Source organism: Apodemus sylvaticus, chromosome 5 (genome assembly GCF_947179515.1).
Source record: "Apodemus sylvaticus chromosome 5, mApoSyl1.1, whole genome shotgun sequence".
NCBI lineage: Eukaryota > Metazoa > Chordata > Mammalia > Rodentia > Muridae > Apodemus > Apodemus sylvaticus.
The window spans coordinates 140,646,124-140,664,111 of NC_067476.1; the positions used below are offsets into that span (position 1 = coordinate 140,646,124).

General features: G+C 38.6%; 1 protein-coding gene across 2 annotated transcripts in view; it reads left to right on the forward strand.

Annotated features, from left to right (window-relative positions):
* Itch (itchy E3 ubiquitin protein ligase) overlaps positions 1–17,988 on the forward strand; it is a 91,954-nt gene that overhangs the window by 37,319 nt on the left and 36,647 nt on the right. For both annotated transcript variants that reach the window (XM_052184021.1, XM_052184022.1), the window contains 6 exons: positions 2,937–2,982; positions 4,613–4,770; positions 6,606–6,801; positions 8,825–8,920; positions 12,607–12,781; positions 16,479–16,548. In XM_052184021.1, the coding sequence (XP_052039981.1) occupies positions 2,937–2,982; positions 4,613–4,770; positions 6,606–6,801; positions 8,825–8,920; positions 12,607–12,781; positions 16,479–16,548 (741 nt within the window). The remainder of the gene's footprint in view (positions 1–2,936; positions 2,983–4,612; positions 4,771–6,605; positions 6,802–8,824; positions 8,921–12,606; positions 12,782–16,478; positions 16,549–17,988) is intronic.

The following is a 17,988-nucleotide window of genomic DNA, read 5'->3' on the forward strand; positions in this document are numbered from 1 at the left end:
CCAAAGGCCAACAGAATTCCTTTTCCGTTATTTATTTTATATGTATAGTGTTTGCGTGCACACACTACTGAGATCAGAAGATCAGGAACCCCTGGAATCAGAGTTACAGATGGTTGTGAGCTACCTTCTTGGTGCTGGGAAGTGGGCCTATCCTCTCAAAGAATAATGTGTATTCTAAATTGCACTGTGTTTTTGCTTTTATTTGACATGGTGAGTGATATTTTGAAAATGAAAACAGGCTGCTGGATCTGGAGCACACTGTGGCTTTAGGGTTACACACATATGACAGGGCTATGTTGCTGTTGTCTTGACTCAAGAAGCAAAGGAGGTACAAGCACATTTAATGTATATTGATCATCCTTTAAATATTGAAGTGAGAAAGAAGAAAGCAACATTAATTACACTGTCAGAAGGATGCTAGAGAGTAAGCACAGCTTTATAAAGCTTGAGGCTGAAAGGTGGGGGTTCACAGCTTCATTTCTATGGGTTCTGGGATAGTGGCTGCTAACACTGTAGGATGTGAGGGTCTGGTTCATGGGTCACCATTCCTGATTGCATTGACTGCCAGGATCTCTGCAGTCAGATTCGGACATCAGATGTATTCTAGGGACTGGCATGGCTATCTCCTTGGGCAGGCTGACATGCTGGGATTTGAACTCCATAAGTGTATTTGTCCACATGTAAATTTAGTACTCTGTTGGAGGTCACTCAGCCCTTCACTGCCAACTTCTAGGGAACTCCCAGCAGCACACTTATGTTTTTAGAAACAACTTTAATAATTTATTAAGGTACATTTTATATATCATAAGGTTCACCATTTTAGATGTATAGTTAACAATTTTTCATAAAAATATTGTATTTATTACTATGTATGTTTCTATGTATGTATGTATGTATGAGTATGGTGAGACTGTGGAGGTTAGAGGCCCACGTTTGTGAGTCAGTTCTCTCCTTCCATCAAATGGGTTCTAAGGATCAAACCTAAGTTGTAAAGTTTGGTGGCAATCACCTTTGTCTGTCTGTCATCTTCCCAGTCCATACTTAGCATGTTTTTAAGGTAACATGGTTTGCTAGTTTGTTTTTAATACTGTAGATTTTAATACAGTTTAAATTACAGAACAATTTGACATTTTATCCATTTATCGTTTTTAAATGTATATTTTGCCAGGCAGTGGTAGTGCACGCCTTTAATCCCAGCACTTGGGAGGCAGAGGCAGGCTTTTTTCTGAGTTTGAGGCCAGCCTTGATCTACAGAGTGAGTTCCAGGACAGCCAGGGCTACACAGAGAAACCCTGTCTCAAAAAAACAAACAACAATAACAACAACAACAACAAAAAAACAAAAAATGTATATTTCTCTATGATCTCTAGTACTTAAAGAGAAACAGATTTCTACTACCCTTGCCAGCTGTGGCATGATGTGGTTATGAATCAGCATCTTTGTAAAGAGTTTACAAATACCTGTGTTGTGATACATTGGTGACTTACTGTTGGAATCATGACGGTATCTTGGGAGTTTTGTGCGTTTGCCAGTTGCATCTAGTCTGAGAGGACTGAGTTAGCCAGAGCCAGGATGACTTCATGACAGGCTGCAAACTGGCAGTTTGGGAGACTTGGCCTAAGTTTCTATTTCCCAGAAATGAGATCGTGGATCCAGGTACCAGTGGTCAGCCAACAGCCGTAGGCATCCAATCCGAGAACATCTTGTCATCTGGCCTGAAGTAGGAATAAGTAACTAAATGAAAAAGTGACATCTCCCCTCCTGCCCAGGTCTTCACTGCATAACCAATTGTACATTTTAGTTAGAGCCCTAGAGTCAAAGCTAATCAATCAAGGTAAAGGGGCACACACTCCTCCCTGCAACTCCCCTGACAGTAAATGCTGGATCTGCGAGCTCACTCAATGTCTCCATTCCTGGATGGGGAGACCCCTGTATGCAGGGGGATTCTGCTGAACAAGCACTCTTTGCTTTTGCACCCTGTTTGAGTCTGGGGTATCATTCTTTGGCAATTCTTGGACCCTAACATGGAGTACTACGCAGTTTTCAGTTTTCTGCGTCTGTCAATGTCCACAGACTGATTTTGGTGTTTGCCTCTAGCAGCCCCCCTTTTAACACCTTACACAGTCCTGACAGAGTCCTAGGAATCCTTCCTGTGACTAGATCTGGATGAATGCATGAATATATGGCGTTCATTTCGGCCTCTTTGAAACTTAAACTTACTTGTTTTCTCAGACAGTCTTGTTCCTCTCAGAGAGTTCTTTGTGTCTTTCATTTTCTCTAGTTTTTTCCAATCTCTTTCATATAAAGAGTTATTATTAGCTTTGTTATTTTGGAGTTATTTTTATATTGATTGTTGATTAGTAACTTTCACCCATATTTCAGATAAAGTAAATGGTTAAAAGCTGCATTCAGGTGCGCAGCTCCAATCCTGACAAGGCTGAGGGGAAGCATGCGTGCAGTGCCAGCTTGTTGAGTTAGAGTCAAAAGTAACTCAGAAGTATTTCAGAAAATGCAGAAGTAGGGGCTGGGGAGATGGCTCAGCAGGTAAGAGCACCGACTGCTCTTCTAAAGGTCCTGAGTTCAAATCCCAGCACCCATATGGTGGCTCACAACCATCCGTACTGAGATCTGCCGCCCTCTTCTGGTGTCTGAAGACAGCGACAGTGTGCTTACATATGAGAAAATGCAGAAGTAAGGTGTGAGTGATGTGCCTTGACTAACCTTTCACTAAATAATGATATGGAGATTATTCCATAATTTCTATGGAATTCAAGAATTTGAACATTCTATTTTCCCTTTAAGATTCATGTTTGGATTTATAGTTGTTATTAGAAAGATGTAATAGTTTAATAAAAGTCTTTGCTTTCTTTCCTTTTAGTTTAAGTTGAAAACTATTCTCTTGAATCTCATTTTGTTTAAACTTATTGATGTTAAAGGTACTACACAGAATGATGAAGGCTGCAGACCCAGAGATGAAACAAGGTAAGATCTCATGACTGCTTACCACAGAATGCAGACATATGCAAGAAAGAGTTAATTTGATCAATTCATTTAAAGTTCAGGTCCAGGGAGCTGGAAAGTTGACTCAGGAGATCTGATGCCTTCTGGCTTTCACAGACACTCCTGAAAACATGTCTGTACATGTTTGCACAATTGCATACATGATGCACAGGAATAATTACTAACTTTCAGGTACAGATTGATAAGCTCTGGGCCAAGTATTGTGACTTACCTATGTGATCCCAGCATTTGGGTAGCTAGCCATGAGTTTAAAGCCTGCTTGGACTACATAAACTTCAGCCTGCCTAAGGCTACTAAATGAGAAACTCTATCTTAAAAAAAAAAATCATTAAAATGTTGGGGCTGTTGGTACACATCTATAATCTAGCATTTGGGAGAAAGACTATGATTAATAATTTAGAACCATCTTGAGTTACATGAAATCTAGTTTTTATAGAAACAAAAACTAGAGCAAAGGGCTAGAGAGATGGCTCAGTGTAAGGAATGCTTGCTGCTCTTTCAAAAAAAGCCACATTCTACTAGCACATGTTGACTATCTCACAAACTGCATGTAACTCCAGTTCCAGGGGACCAACAGCTCTCTGGCCTCTGTGGGCACCTACATAAATATATGTGCCTATACACAGACATAAGTAATTACATATAAATAAATAATAAAATAAATCTTTAAAAAAATATGAGAACCAAAAAAGCAATGTCATGGTCATAAGGGAAAATTATCAGAAAGAGAACATGTCATCTTATCACATTGCTGCTGGGAAGAACCAGATGAAACAGGAGCCAAGCAGGGGACAGGCCTGGAGTCCCAGTGCTCGGGAGGTAGAGTCAGGATGCTCAGGGGTTCAAAGACCAACGCTGACTACTTAATTTTAAGGCTAGACTGTGCTATATAAAAATAAGTAGAGCAAAATATTATGATTTGGAAGTTGGGTAGATTAGTACAGCAAACATCTATGTTTCCTATCTACTTTTGTAATGTGTGGAAATTTTCATGCTAAAAATATTTTAAAGGGCTGGGCTGTAGCTCAGTTGCTGGAGCACTTGTCCAGTGTGCCCACAGCCATGGATTCCATTCCCAGTCAGGAAAAACAAGTAACACACTGTTACAGTCTGTAGGAAAACCAAGTCAATAGTGTGGCTCTAGCAAACAACTAGAACTCTACCTTATTAGAGTCTCATTTCTATTAATCTTACAATTGTACTCTGAGGTAACTTCTTACTGAGAACTGTTATCAAATGGGAAAGTGGCTTTATGTTCATGTAGTTTCTCTGGCTTTAAACCTTATTTGTAGTTAAGGTTGGTCTTGAACGCCCTGATTCCTCCTGTTTCTACTTCCCGAATGCTGTCTTTGTAGGCATGTGTAGCCCTGTCTGGCTAGAAAGGGTTTTTAACATAGATATAAGGGAAAGAGCCACTTAGGAAAAGCCCAGTACACACCAAATATGAGTGCAGGCTTCTCAAGAGAGAATCATGAGAATAATGTCCTAACAGTAGCAATATATATGATTCTGGTGCCTTCAAAAGTTACATTCTTTATTTAAAGGTTTTCTTTAATAATGACATCATAAGGTGGTTTTTTTCCCTATCCAGAGTGAGCACAAATGGATCAGAGGACCCTGAGGTTACAGCATCAGGGGAAAACAAGAGGGCCAATGGGAACAATTCTCCATCCCTTTCAAATGGTGGTTTTAAGCCTTCTAGACCTCCTAGACCTTCGAGACCCCCTCCACCCACCCCACGAAGACCAGGTATATATTCTAGCCTTTGGTGCTGTTCTATAAATAATAGGATTTTTTGGTAGAAAGGGTTGATAGAGAGTCTCCAGATGGTGTCCTTGCTGGCCTCAGCCCACAAGGTGTCCCTCCTCAGCCTGCGATCAAGAGTGTAGACTATGCCTAGTGTTTTTAAATAATAGTCTGTTTGGGAACTGATTATCAGGTAGGTGTCAGGAAGGCTGGTTTAGGTCATTGGTATTTTATTTAAATAGAATCTTACTCTGTAGCATAGGCTGGTCTCCAACCTACTAATCCTGCTTCAACTCTCAAGTGCTGGATTTGCAGGTATGAGCCACCATATCTGGCTTCTGCTTTTTTATGTTTAAAAACTTGACTGATAATGGTCTTTCCATAGTCAACTAAGAGTTAATTTTTCTGTAAGTTTTTCTTTCAGGAATGAAGTTACATGAAACAGTACTTTATTAAGAATGAAAATAATGCTAGGTGGTGGTGGTGCACACCTTTAATCCCAGCACACAGGAGGCAGAGGCAAGTGGATCTCTGGAGTTTGAGGCGGGCCTGGTCTATAGAGGGGGTTCCAGGATAGCCAAGATTACACAGAGAAACCCTGTCTGGTGGGTAGAGGGTGGAGAGAAAGAGTAAGGGATGAATGAAAATAAAATGTATTATATAAAGTATAAACAGTATAGTACAGTTAGATTGAAACAGTGTGGTTAATGACTGTGACACATCTTATACAAAAGAATTTGGTTGCTTAGTCCATTTTACCTTTTAAAAAGCTGACTGGGGGTAGGGGGTGGGAAAAAGGACTCTGCTGTTAAGAGCACTTGTTGCTCTTGCAGAGGAACTATATTCAATTCCCAGCACCCATAACTCCTGTTTCAGGGGATGCTGTCATCTGACCTCTCCAAGTACCACATGTGGTGCACACCGACATACATGCAAACCAAATACACAAAAAACAAGTGAATAAATCTGATGAAAAAACTCAAGCTTACTAGTAAATGATAATTTTAAAGCAAAAATGTTCACTAAATGAATATATTTCATGTAGTAACAATATGAATATTGTTTATATAGTAGCATTTATATAGAATATACATTATCTAATTAGCTATCAGACGCATCAATACACTCATTACCAACCTCAGAAATTAGTTTCAGATCTTCAGGATCACATAGAGAAGGCAGTTTTAAGGATCTGGAAAGTAGTACCCATGATTTCCTGTTCTAAAAGTTTTTACTGGGCTAGGAGTTATAGCTCATACTTGCCTATTATACACAAGGTCTTTGCACCATGAAACTCAACCAAGTAGTTATTTATGTGGTTATAAATTCAGAATAATATATTATGTAATTTGATGAGACCCATATATCTACATCTTAGGTTTTATTCGTCTTTTTTTTTTTTTTTTTTTTTTTTTTTTTTTTTTTGGTTTTTCAAGGAAGGGTTTCTCTATATAGCCCTGGCTCTCCGGGAGCTCACTCTGTAGACCAGGCTGGCCTTGAACTCAGAAATCTGCCTGCCTCTGCCTCCCAAGTGCTGGAATTAAAGGCGTGTGCCACCACTGCCCAGCTTAGTCATGTATTTTTTAATTTTTGCTTTTTTAGGGGGGGGGGGTTGAGACAGGGTTTCTCTGTGTAGCCCTGGCTGTCCTGGAACTCATTTTGTAGACCAGGCTGGCCTCGAACTCAGAAATCCACCTGCCTCTGCCTCCCAAGTGCTGGGATTAAAGGTGTGCACCACCACCGCCAGGCTTATTTTTTAATTTTTAAATTAAAATTCTGTGCTGGTTTTAGATTTCAGAAAGCAAAAACTTGTTTTCTTTTATTCAAACCTTGTATAGCTTCTGTCAATGGCTCACCATCCACAAATTCTGACAGTGATGGATCTAGTACAGGCTCTTTGCCGCCAACAAATACAAATGTAAATACAAGTACATCTGACGGAGCAACATCTGGATTAATAATTCCTCTTACTATATCTGGAGGCTCAGGCCCTAGACCCCTGAATACTGTAAGTCAAGCTCCCCTACCACCTGGGTAAGTAAGCATTAATATTTGTTTTCTTTTTAAGCCTTTGAGTGTACTCATTAATTTAAAAGGATTATAGTTTTAAGTGTTGAGGTAGACTGTTGCATAGCCCACACTGACCTCACACTATGTAGATGACAGTAGCCTTGAGTACCATCCCTCTCCTTTAGCCCAGGTATGCATCCTTATATGTGGAAAACAAAACTTAGTGAAGGACGCTACCACCACCATAGGAAATCAACAAAAGCCAAGTAATAAAATAATTGTATCATTAAGTGCAGCTTCTCTGAGGTGGAAAAAAGCAAATACTCAAATAATTTTTCATTATAAAATCTTCATAGCAATATAATAATTTAAACTGATAAATTAGTTCTATAATCCCATTTTAATTTGTACTTAAATTTTCTTTTTTAAAAAATGAGATCGCCAGGCAGTAGTGGTGCACGCCTGTAATCCCAGCACTTGGGAGGAGAGGCAGGTGGATTTCTGAGTTCGAGGCCAGCCTGGTCTACAGAGTGAGTTCCAGGACAGCCAGAGCTATACAGAGAAACCTTGTCTCGAAAGAAAAAAAGAAAAAAAAAGTCTGTGGGTGCCTGCTTGTCTTGTCTGTGTGCACACAGATGTGGATGGGTACCCCAGAGCCTGAGCTGCAGCCAGTCCTGTGCTGTGGTCCACTGTAAGAACAGCAGGTGCTCATAGCTACTGAGCCATCTCCCCAACTCCTATTTTTAACATTATATACATTGTGACATTCAAATTTGTGAGCTCAGTCAGGGATAATTGTATAGCTTAGTGGTAGAAAATCAGTGTAGTACGTGTCAAGTTCCATGTTCTACCGTCAGTACCACACACACAAATCAAAACTCATGTTCAGGGCTCAGAATGCCAGTCAAAGTTATTTGCTGACTGGTAAGTTAAACTCATGATGAGAATTTAACTATTTATATGGGTCATAATTGTGTTCTCTCTTCTGACCTTTGCGGGCACTAGGCATGCAGATGGTGCATATATGCACATGTAGGCAAAACATTGATACACATACACTAAACTAAATCTAAAAAATGAAATTAAAAATAAAAAGGTTTAAGATCTGGAACTGGCCATTCTTTTAGAGGACCCAGTTTTGATTCTGAGCGCCCATGTGACAGCTTATAATTGTCTATAACTCCACTCCCACGGGCTCTGATGTCCTCTAGTGGCTTCTGTGGGCACCAGGCACACACATGGTATACAGACATACACACAGTCATTGCACCCATACATAAAAGTAAATGAGCAAATATTTGTGAAAGTAACAAGCTGTGATGTTTTTCTGCTTTTCTCTTCTCTTTGGCAACAAACGTGTACAGAAGACTAGAGCAATACAGTGGCTAGTCTATCGCTCTCCGCCTGTATGTGCAAAAACAATTTTAATAAAGACTTATGCTTCAAATTTTTTAGAATGTAGTCAAAATGTTGCACTTTAGTGAACTCAGTTGTTTAGGTTTCAAGGCATTGATGCTTTCTTTTCCTCTCAGGTTCTGAGTATAGCCAGATTAGATTGAGACACTTTGGTCTTCTAGGTTGACTGACTAGCTTTGAAATGCATGTTTTTTTTCCAGAACAAACACAAAAAACGAAAACTCATTCCTTCTTGGGCTTTTCCTTCTCTTTTTAGATGACATTTCTTTTTCTTTTTTCTTTTTAACATTCTTTTTTTTTTTTAAGATTTGTTTATTTATTATATGTAAGTACACTGTAGCCATCTTTAGACACACCAGAAGAGGGCATCAGATCTCATTACAGATGGTTGTGAGCCACCATGTGGTTGCTGGGATTTGAACTCAGGACCTTCAGAAGAACAGTCAGTGCTCTTAACAGCCCTTAGATGACATTTCTTGATGTATTTTTAATTCTGTTTTCTCTTGTATAGACTAACAGGCTCATATTTTTCAGTTATGTAAGATGATTATTTAAGGTGAAAAGGTGTAGGCAGGATTAAAAAGCCAAATTAATACAAAATGTTCTTATGAGTCTTTGATTTCTGTTTAAGGTGGGAGCAGAGAGTAGACCAGCATGGGCGTGTTTACTATGTAGACCACGTTGAAAAGCGAACAACATGGGATCGACCAGAACCTCTGCCTCCTGGGTAAGTGTCTGAATTTGGAATTGGCAGCTAATCCTGAAGAACAAACTGTCTCTATGCCTGTGGTTCCCCGCGGTCCTGCTTTCCTCTTCCTCTCCTTCGTTTGCTTTATGCTGGACACAGACTAGAAGGACAAGAGTAGCGAACCGGCTCCGAGCATGCTGAGGGCTGTTGCTGAGTTAATGTTTGTATTTGGAGATAGAGTCTCACTGCATGTCCTAGAAGAAACCTTTGATCCTTCTGCCTCTGCCTTTCAGCCTCGCACCTTCTGGGGTTACAGACCTATGCTGCCGTACCGTGATGAGTAACTTTTATTTTCATCATTTTTAATTTAAAGATTCTATAATTCTTGTTTTTTGTATTTTTCTCTCTTGAGATTTTTAGCCAGCTCAGAGCCACAACATTTTAAATTTGTTTCTTCAAGAGTTTTAACTCTAGTAAGCATGGTGGCACTTGTCTGAATTACCAGCATTTGGGAGGTAAAACTTGAAGGATCAGGAGATTAAGGTCATCCTTAGGTATACAGGGAGTTAGAAGCCAGCCTGTGCTGTAAGACCTGTCTCAACGCCCCCCCCCCCCATCCCAGGAAAAGAATTGCAACTCCTATTATCTATTAAAATAAAGTCTCTATTATTAAAAATTAATGTATATTAAAATCATTGCAAATGGTTCAGAAAGTTAAGGACATGTTGATAACATTGATACTAAGCATTTTTTTCTTTTTTATTGAAAAGGGAAGTAAAAACACGTTATGATAAAATTAAAGATTTATATGGAAAAGATTTCAGATAAAATAGAAGAGATACATAGAAAAACATGTTAAAATTGACAATTTTCATGGAAAATTAAAGAGTAAAGTGGTAGACATGTAAAACATTGCTAAATTAATTGAAATATGAAATAGAAACATTTTATGATAGAATTGAAAAATATTTCTGATAAAATTGTAGAAAAATGTAGAAAAACATGTTAGAATTGAAGATTATCACGGAAAATTTTATATAGATATAATAATGGTAGGCATAAAAATATTCCTAAATTGATAGAAAGTGGAATTATAAAGCCAGGAGGTGGTGGCGCACGCCTGTAATCCCAGCACTCTGGGAGGCAGAGGCAGGCGGATTTCTGAGATCGAGGCCAGCCTGATCTACAGAGTGAGTTCCAGGACAGCCAGGGCTATACAGACAAACCCTGTCTCGGAAAAAAAAACGAATCCAAAAAGCAAACAAACAAACAAACAAACAAAAAAGAAAGTGGAATTATAAATATTTTCTGATATACTTGAAGATTCACATGTAAAATATTTCTGATGAAATAGAAGAAATATATAGAAAAACATGTTAAAATTCAAGATTATTATGAAAATTATACAGATAAAATGATAGGCATAAGGATAATTCTAAGTTGATTGAAGGTGGAATTATAAATATTTTCAGATAAAATTGAAGATTTACATGGAAAATATTTCTGGTAAAATTCAAGAAATATATAGACAAACACGTTAAAATTGACTATTTCATAGAAAATTTTACATATAAAATGATAGATATAAAAACTTTCTAAATTAATTGAAGATGGAATTAGAAACAATTGTGATAAAATCAAAGATTTACATTGAAAACATTTCTGATAAAATCGAAGAAATATATAGAAAGACATTAAAATTGAAAATCATCATGAAAAATAATGCAGTTAAAATGGTAGACATAAAAAAAATTACTAAATTAGGAGCTGGAGAGATGGCTCAATGGGTAAGAGCACCGACTGCTCTTCCAAAGGTTATGAGTTCAAATCCCAGCACCCACATGGTGGCTCACAACCATCCTTAAAGAGATCTGATGCCCTCTTCTGGTGTGTCTGAAGACAGCTACAGTGTACTTACATATAATAAATAAATCTTTAAAAAAAAAATTACTAAATTAATTAAAAGGGGAATTACAAACACTTTCTGATAAAAATTGAAGATTTACATGAGAAATATTTCTGTTAGTCTATGTCTTTTAATTGGGGAGTTGAGTCCATTGTTGTTAAGAGATATTAGGGAATAGTGATTGTTGCTTCCTGTTATTTTTGATGTTATTTTTATGTTTGTGTGGGTATCTTCTTTCGGGTTTGTTGGAAGAAGATTACTTTCTTGCTTTTTCTAGGGTGTAGTTTCCCTTCTTGTATTGGCATTTTCCATCTATTATTCTTTGTAGGGCTGGATTTGTGAACAGATATTGTGTAAATTTGGTTTTATCATGGAATATCTTATTTCTCCATCTATGATGATTGAGAGTTTTGCTGGGCTGGCATTTGTGTTCTCTTAGGGTTTGTATGAGGTCTGCCCAGGATCTTCTAGCTTTCATTGTCTCTGGTGAGATGTCTGGTGCAATTCTGACAGGTCTGCCTTTATAAGTTACTTACCCTTTTTCTCTTACTGCTTTTAATATTCTTTCTTTGTTTAGTGAATTTGGTGTTTTGATTATTATGTGCCGGGAGGACTTTCTGTTCTGGTCCAGTCTGTTTAGAGTTCTGAAGGCTTCTTGTATGTTCATGGGCATCTCTTTCTTTAGGTTAGGGAAGTTTTCTTCTATAGTTTTGTTGAAGATATTTACCGGGCCTTTAAGTTGGAAATCTTTGCTCTCGTCTATACCTATAATCCTTAGGTTTGGTCCCAGCTGCTCCACTGATCTTATATCCTGTGTGCTCCTAGCTGTTCCCCTTCAGAGAGAAGGTGGAAATCTCACTTCTGTGCTCAGAAGTAAAAGCGCTGCTGGGAGATCATTCTCTCCTGGTGGACTGTGCACAGAAGACTGTGATATTAAGCATTTAATGTATATATTATATAAAATTGAAAAAAAAATTTTTAATTCAATGGGAGTATGTAGCAAATATGGGGTTAGAAGTACATCTACTCTGAGATTAAAGATGGTTCAGTGGCTTAGAGTATTTGTTGGTCTTGGGTTTGTGAATTTGTTTCTCAGCACTCACATGAGGCAGTTTACAAACTACATATAACTCGAGCTCCAGGGGAGCCATTACCTTATTACCTGTGCAGTCAGCAGCACACATAGAAATAAGCATCTTTAGAAAAATGTTGACTTTGCTAGATATTAACAAATATTAACTAACTTCTAGAGAAATGCATACTTTAAAGTGGTTTGACTTGTTGAATTAGCAGGTAATAATATCATTAAGTGTTGATGAGGAACTTTATGTATAATAATACAGGAAATGGTTTCCACCATAAGAATCTGATATATATAGAGAGAGATAGATATAGATATACATTTAGTAATTCTATATAGTAGACTTATGAAATAATTTGAAGAAAAAAACTTTTGCCCTAATGTTATTATCTTATTACAAGTAAGTTAAAAGGTAGTTGTATCCCTGTGTAAATTGTTTTTTCATTGGAGACTTATTCTGAATATATATTACATTTAAAAGACCTCACTGATACATGTTACAGACATTTATAGGACAAAATTTTAGAAACATTGCAGTTCAGTTTGTCAATATGAGTGAATGATTTCTGGTAGATCAGAAGGAACTGAGGACGGCAACTCAGTGACACAGCATGGAGTAGCATGTGTAAGACCTGGATCTGGTCCTCAGTGCAAAGGAAAATAGTAGTTTCTCAAGGTAAAAAATCTTAAATGCTTTGTACAAGTTTTCTTAAATTGGTGGTTTCTTTTCTGGTTTAGCTGGGAACGACGTGTGGACAACATGGGACGTATTTATTATGTTGACCATTTCACAAGAACCACAACATGGCAGAGGCCAACCTTGGAATCTGTCCGGAACTATGAACAGTGGCAACTCCAGCGTAGTCAGCTTCAGGGGGCGATGCAGCAGTTTAACCAGAGATTCATCTACGGGGTAAGAGCCTGTTGATTTATTGATTTATTATAACTGATAAAAATCTTCAGTATTGGGCTGGAGAGAAGGCTCAGAGGTTAAAACCACTGATTGCTCTTCCAGAGATCCTTAGTTCAGTTCCCAGCAACTGCATGGTGACTCATAACCATCTGTAATGAGATCTAGAACCCTCTTCTGGCATGCAGGTGTACCTGCAGGCAGAACACTGTATAAACAAACAAACAAACAATCTTCGGTGGTTAAACGCTGCCTGCATGCATCATGTGAAGCACTAATGGAAGGCGGTAGGACGGTAACCCAGGTGCTGCCCTCTGTAGATACTGATCTTGTCGTGGATTCTGTCTTTCCTATTAGTGTTAAAAAGAGACAGAAGAGAAGTTAGAGTTATTTAAAATTCATGGAGAAAAGATTAATAAAAATGAACCCAAGCAGTTTGAGAAGAATTAAAACAATTTCAAATGTAGAACTGTCTATAACTTACTAGAAAAATTGAAAGTTCAGGTCTTAGGGTGCCTAACATTTTTTTTTTGTTGTTTTTTGTTTGTTTTTTGTTTTTAGAGACAGGGTTTCTCTATATAGCCCTGCCTGTCCTGGAACTCACTCTGTAGACCAGGCTGGCCTCGAACTCAAGAAATCCGCCTGCTTCTGCCTCCCACGTGCTAGGCTTACAGGCATGTACCACCGCGCCCGCCTAGGGTGCCTAACTTATATGGTTGCATTAGAGTTGGCAGTGGTTAACATTTACTGATAAAGTTTCCTGAATAAACTGGTATGCTGCTCAACTAAGGAGCTTACAGTCCTTGCAGTGTTACATTGTACATATGTCTACACTATGTAAGTTTATAAAGTATTTGTTTAGCCGGGCAGTGGTGGTGCAAGCCTTTAATCCCAGCACTTGGGAGGCAGAGGTATGTGGATTTCTGAGTTTGAAGCCAGCCTGGTCTACAGAGTGAGTTCCAGGATAGCCAGGGCTACACAGAGAAACGCTGTCTCGAAAAACAAAAAAACAAAACAAAACAAAAAAATATTTGTTTTACAAAGCTGGATTGATGGTATTCACCTGTTATTGCTAGCATTTGGAAAGTTGACCAGATGGCTCACTTGAACTCTTGAGTTTAAGGCCAGCCCAGACAACTCACGACACTAACACACTGCTCAAAAACAAAAGCAAAAAACCAAACCAAACCAAAACAACAAAAATAACCAGACATGGTAGTACATGGCTTTAATTCCAGCAGTCAGGATGTGAAAACAGTTGGATCTCTGACTTCTAGGCCGGTCTGGTCTTTGTTGTGAGTTCCAGGTCAGCTACCTTGTCATGGGTGGGGCAAGGTAGAGTAGAGATAGACAAAAAACAAAACAAAACAAAAACAAACAAAAAACCCATAACAAAAAAACTTTACTAAATGTAAACAAATGGGTTAAACAAATATTTTCCTTCAGACTAATAGTGCAAATACAGTGATAAAGATATAAAATATATCTGTGCTTTCCTTGCTGTGTGATCTGCTGCTAGGAATTTTATAATCTGAAGTCATAAAGTATCACAGAACTATCTCTGAGAAAAGTAAAATAGTCCATGTCAAAATACATAGATTTGTTGCAGTAGTATATAGAACTTAAACCAAAGAAACCAGCTCTGCCGGGCCCTGGTCTGCCGCGCCCCCAGGCCCGGGGACTCTGAGCCTCGTCTACTGGTGCGAGCTTTCCTTTATGTGCACCAGAGGAAAGCGGCTTTCCCTTTCCTCCTAGATGTTACCTTTCCTCCATTTTCATGCCTGTTTCTTTTATTTGTTTGATTATTTACTTGCTTATTTATTTATTTATTTATTTATTTATTTATTTATTTATTTATTTATTTGGGCTTTATCTACTTTTGTGTGTACGAGTACCTGAATGTTAGTCTGTACACTACATGCATGCAGCATTCAGAGTCAAAAGTTCACACCCCTCTGTGTCTAGAATTGGAGCTAGTTGTGAAGCTGCCATATAGATTCTGGGAACAGAACCTAGGTCCTCTGCAAGTGCAGCCTGTTTCCTTAACTGCTAGCCATCTCTCCAGCCTCTGCTGCCTTTTTGTTGGACCTCAACATTAGAACAGTGTCCACTTACTGATGTGGACAAATTCAGTCTTTGTCAGAGAGAGTGTGGGGGCGTGTTTATTGAGGGGATAGATAGACTTAGAACATCTTGTCAGCTGCTTTCTTCATCACAGCCAACACTAACTCAGCTCCTCAGACATCCTCTGGGCACTGATGTGCATCCTTACTGTCTTCTTCATGAGCTTGAGGGCTCACTTGGCTTTAGAAACCAAGTGACCTAGAGCATTGCTCACAGGACACAGAGCCACATACACACACACACACACACACACACACACACACACACGCCCCCTATCATTTGCCACACAAATTTTATGTGCTTGGAGAGGTGATCGCAGTGCTGGCCATGACTCAACTTGCTCCCATTCTTCATTCCCTTGTGTGCTTGGAGCCCACTGCCTTGGGGTAGTGCAGAGCCACTGTTGCTGCTCTTCAGTGCTGCCATGGCTGCCCCACCCTCTTCATGTTGTATTCTGAGGCAGATTGGCCCTCACCTTCAAATCTTCTTGGCTAAGCCTTCTAAACAGCTAGAAGCCTGTGCCAATCGTATCCTTTTTTTCTCTTCTTTTTAGGTCTGTTCTGTTTCACATTTTAGTTTCTGTTTTTTTGTTGTTGTTGTGGTTTTGTTTTGTTTTTCTTTTCTTTTTTTTTTTTTTTTTTTTTTTTTGGTTTTTGGTTTTTGGTTTTTTGAGACAGGGTTTCTCTGTGTAGCCCTGGCTGTTCTGGAACTTACTCTGTAGACCAGGCTGACCTTGAACTCAGAAATCCACCTGCCTCTGCCTCCCAAGTGCTGGGATTAAAGGCGTGTGTCACCACTGCCCCAGTTTCTGTTTTTCTAAGTGTGGCCACTAAACTTGCCTGCTGTTTTCAACTCTAGTTCCCATACGATTCTCAGATGACTTTGGAGTCAGATACACCTTGTTCCTGGTTCTACAGTTACTTTGAGTAATTTTTGAATAAGCTACTTAATCTGACCAGGACTCATTTGCCTTCTGTGTGAATAGATGCTTACTTGCCTTGGTGGCAGTTTGTTGTCTTTCTACTCCCAACTCCATCTGTGTCCTGTTTCTCTGTGGTTTTGAGTACACAGCCAGGATTACTTTCAGCTATCTTACCACTCCAGGTTTTGGTTTTATAAATGTCTTAGGGGAGATGGGGAGGGGGGTATATGAGTCTCTAATTTTTATTTTAATAGTAGAGGAAGCTTTGTAGCACAAGGGAAAAACTAGTAATTTGTAGGTAAGAATTTATATATTTATGTACTATTTTAATTTTACATAATTTTAAGTGTTAGATAATATTCTATAGCTTGCTCTTTCTTTTACTTTCTTTCTTTCTTTCTTTCTTTCTTTCTTTCTTTTTTTCTCACTCGCTTGGCTATTATCTCAAACCAACATTTATTGTTATAACATAGGGTTTTCAAAGATATTTTTTAGCCAAAGTAAAGTATGGTGGTACTGTATAAAACTTCTCTAAGGTGTGAATTCTGTAAGAATATGTTGTGTGTGCTAGGGAAGTCATACTGGAATTCATACATTTGCTCTGAAACCATGTGTTTATGTTGTGAATTAATGATTTATTTTTATTCTTTATAGAATCAAGATTTGTTTGCTACATCACAAAACAAAGAATTTGACCCCCTTGGTCCTTTGCCCCCCGGATGGGGTAAGCACATCAGTTTTTTAATTTAAAAAACCTGTTACTTAGAAAATTAACACTAGAGATGTTTGTCTAGAAGGATATAGCTCCACGTCCAGTCACTAGCATTGCAAAAAAGTGAAAAGAAACAGATTATTGATATAATAATCTGGATGGAACTCAAGAATGCTAATGCTTAGAGAAGAAGTCATTTTCACAAGATTATACATATGTGGTACTCTTGGGCCTCCAGTGTCTGTTACTATCACCAAATACTTGTGTCTAGATCCTTTCTAATGAAAAAGCTGAGTTGGGGAAATGGCTTAAGGAAGAAAAGTGTTTGCCATGCAAACAGGAATACCTAAGTTGGATTCCCAAAACCCAGGTAAATAGCCAGGCATGGTAGCACATGTCTCCAACCTCATGGAGGTTGAGGAGATCAGCAAATCCCTGAAGTTTATTGGTCAGTGAGCCTAGTCAAATTGTTGACTTCAAGGTTCAGAGAGAGACTGGTCTAAAAAATAAAGGGAAGCCAGGCAGTGGTGGCCTGCGTCTGTAATCCAGCACTCTGGGAGGCAAAGGCAGGCGTATTTCTGAATTCGAGGCCAGCCTGGTCTACAGAGTGAGTTCCAGGACAGCCAGGGCTATACAGAGAAACCCTGCCTCAAAAAAAACCAAATCCAAAAAAAAAAAAAAAAAAACAAAAAACAAAAAAAAAAAAAAAGGGAAGCCAGGTGTGTACATATAAGGGAAGCACGTATAATCCATCCTGAAACAAATCTATTATTTTTCTTAAAATCATTTATACACAAAACATTTTAGTAATAACCCAGAGAGATGGTTGGTATGTGCCTATAATCTCAGCACAAGGAGTTCAGGGCCAGCCTTGGCTACACACTGAGTTTAAACCAGAATCACCTGTTGGAAATCCTGATTCAACTAAACAAAACAAACAAAGGCAGAAAGATAGTGAAGTTCTTGTTGTATAAGTATGGGAACCTGAGTTTACTCCCCACTATCTGTGAAGAAAGATGGCTGTGGTGCCAGGCACTTATAATCTCTGAGGGAGAAGGTATCTGAGAAGATCCCTAGAGTTAGCTCAAGCCAGTGAGTCCTGGGTCAATGAGAGACTCTTGCTCAAATGACATAGTAGTCCCTGAGAAGGAACATATGTGAGGTTGTCCTCTGGGATCCATATGCATGTGTATAAATGTGCTTGTATATGTCCACATCTCCATCCACAAAGCATATATGTAACCACCAGGAGACAGAACCAGATAAGCCATTCCTCTGTGTGAAGAAGAATATATATATATAAAACAAAACAAAATGCTTTAGAAAAGGAGGTGTGGCCCTTTGGTGTTGAACCTAATCTGTCAGACATTGCATTGCTAGACATAGATTGTATGCTTTGTTTCTACAATTGTTCTATTTGTGTATAGTTGAAGGCTATAAATTTATACTCCA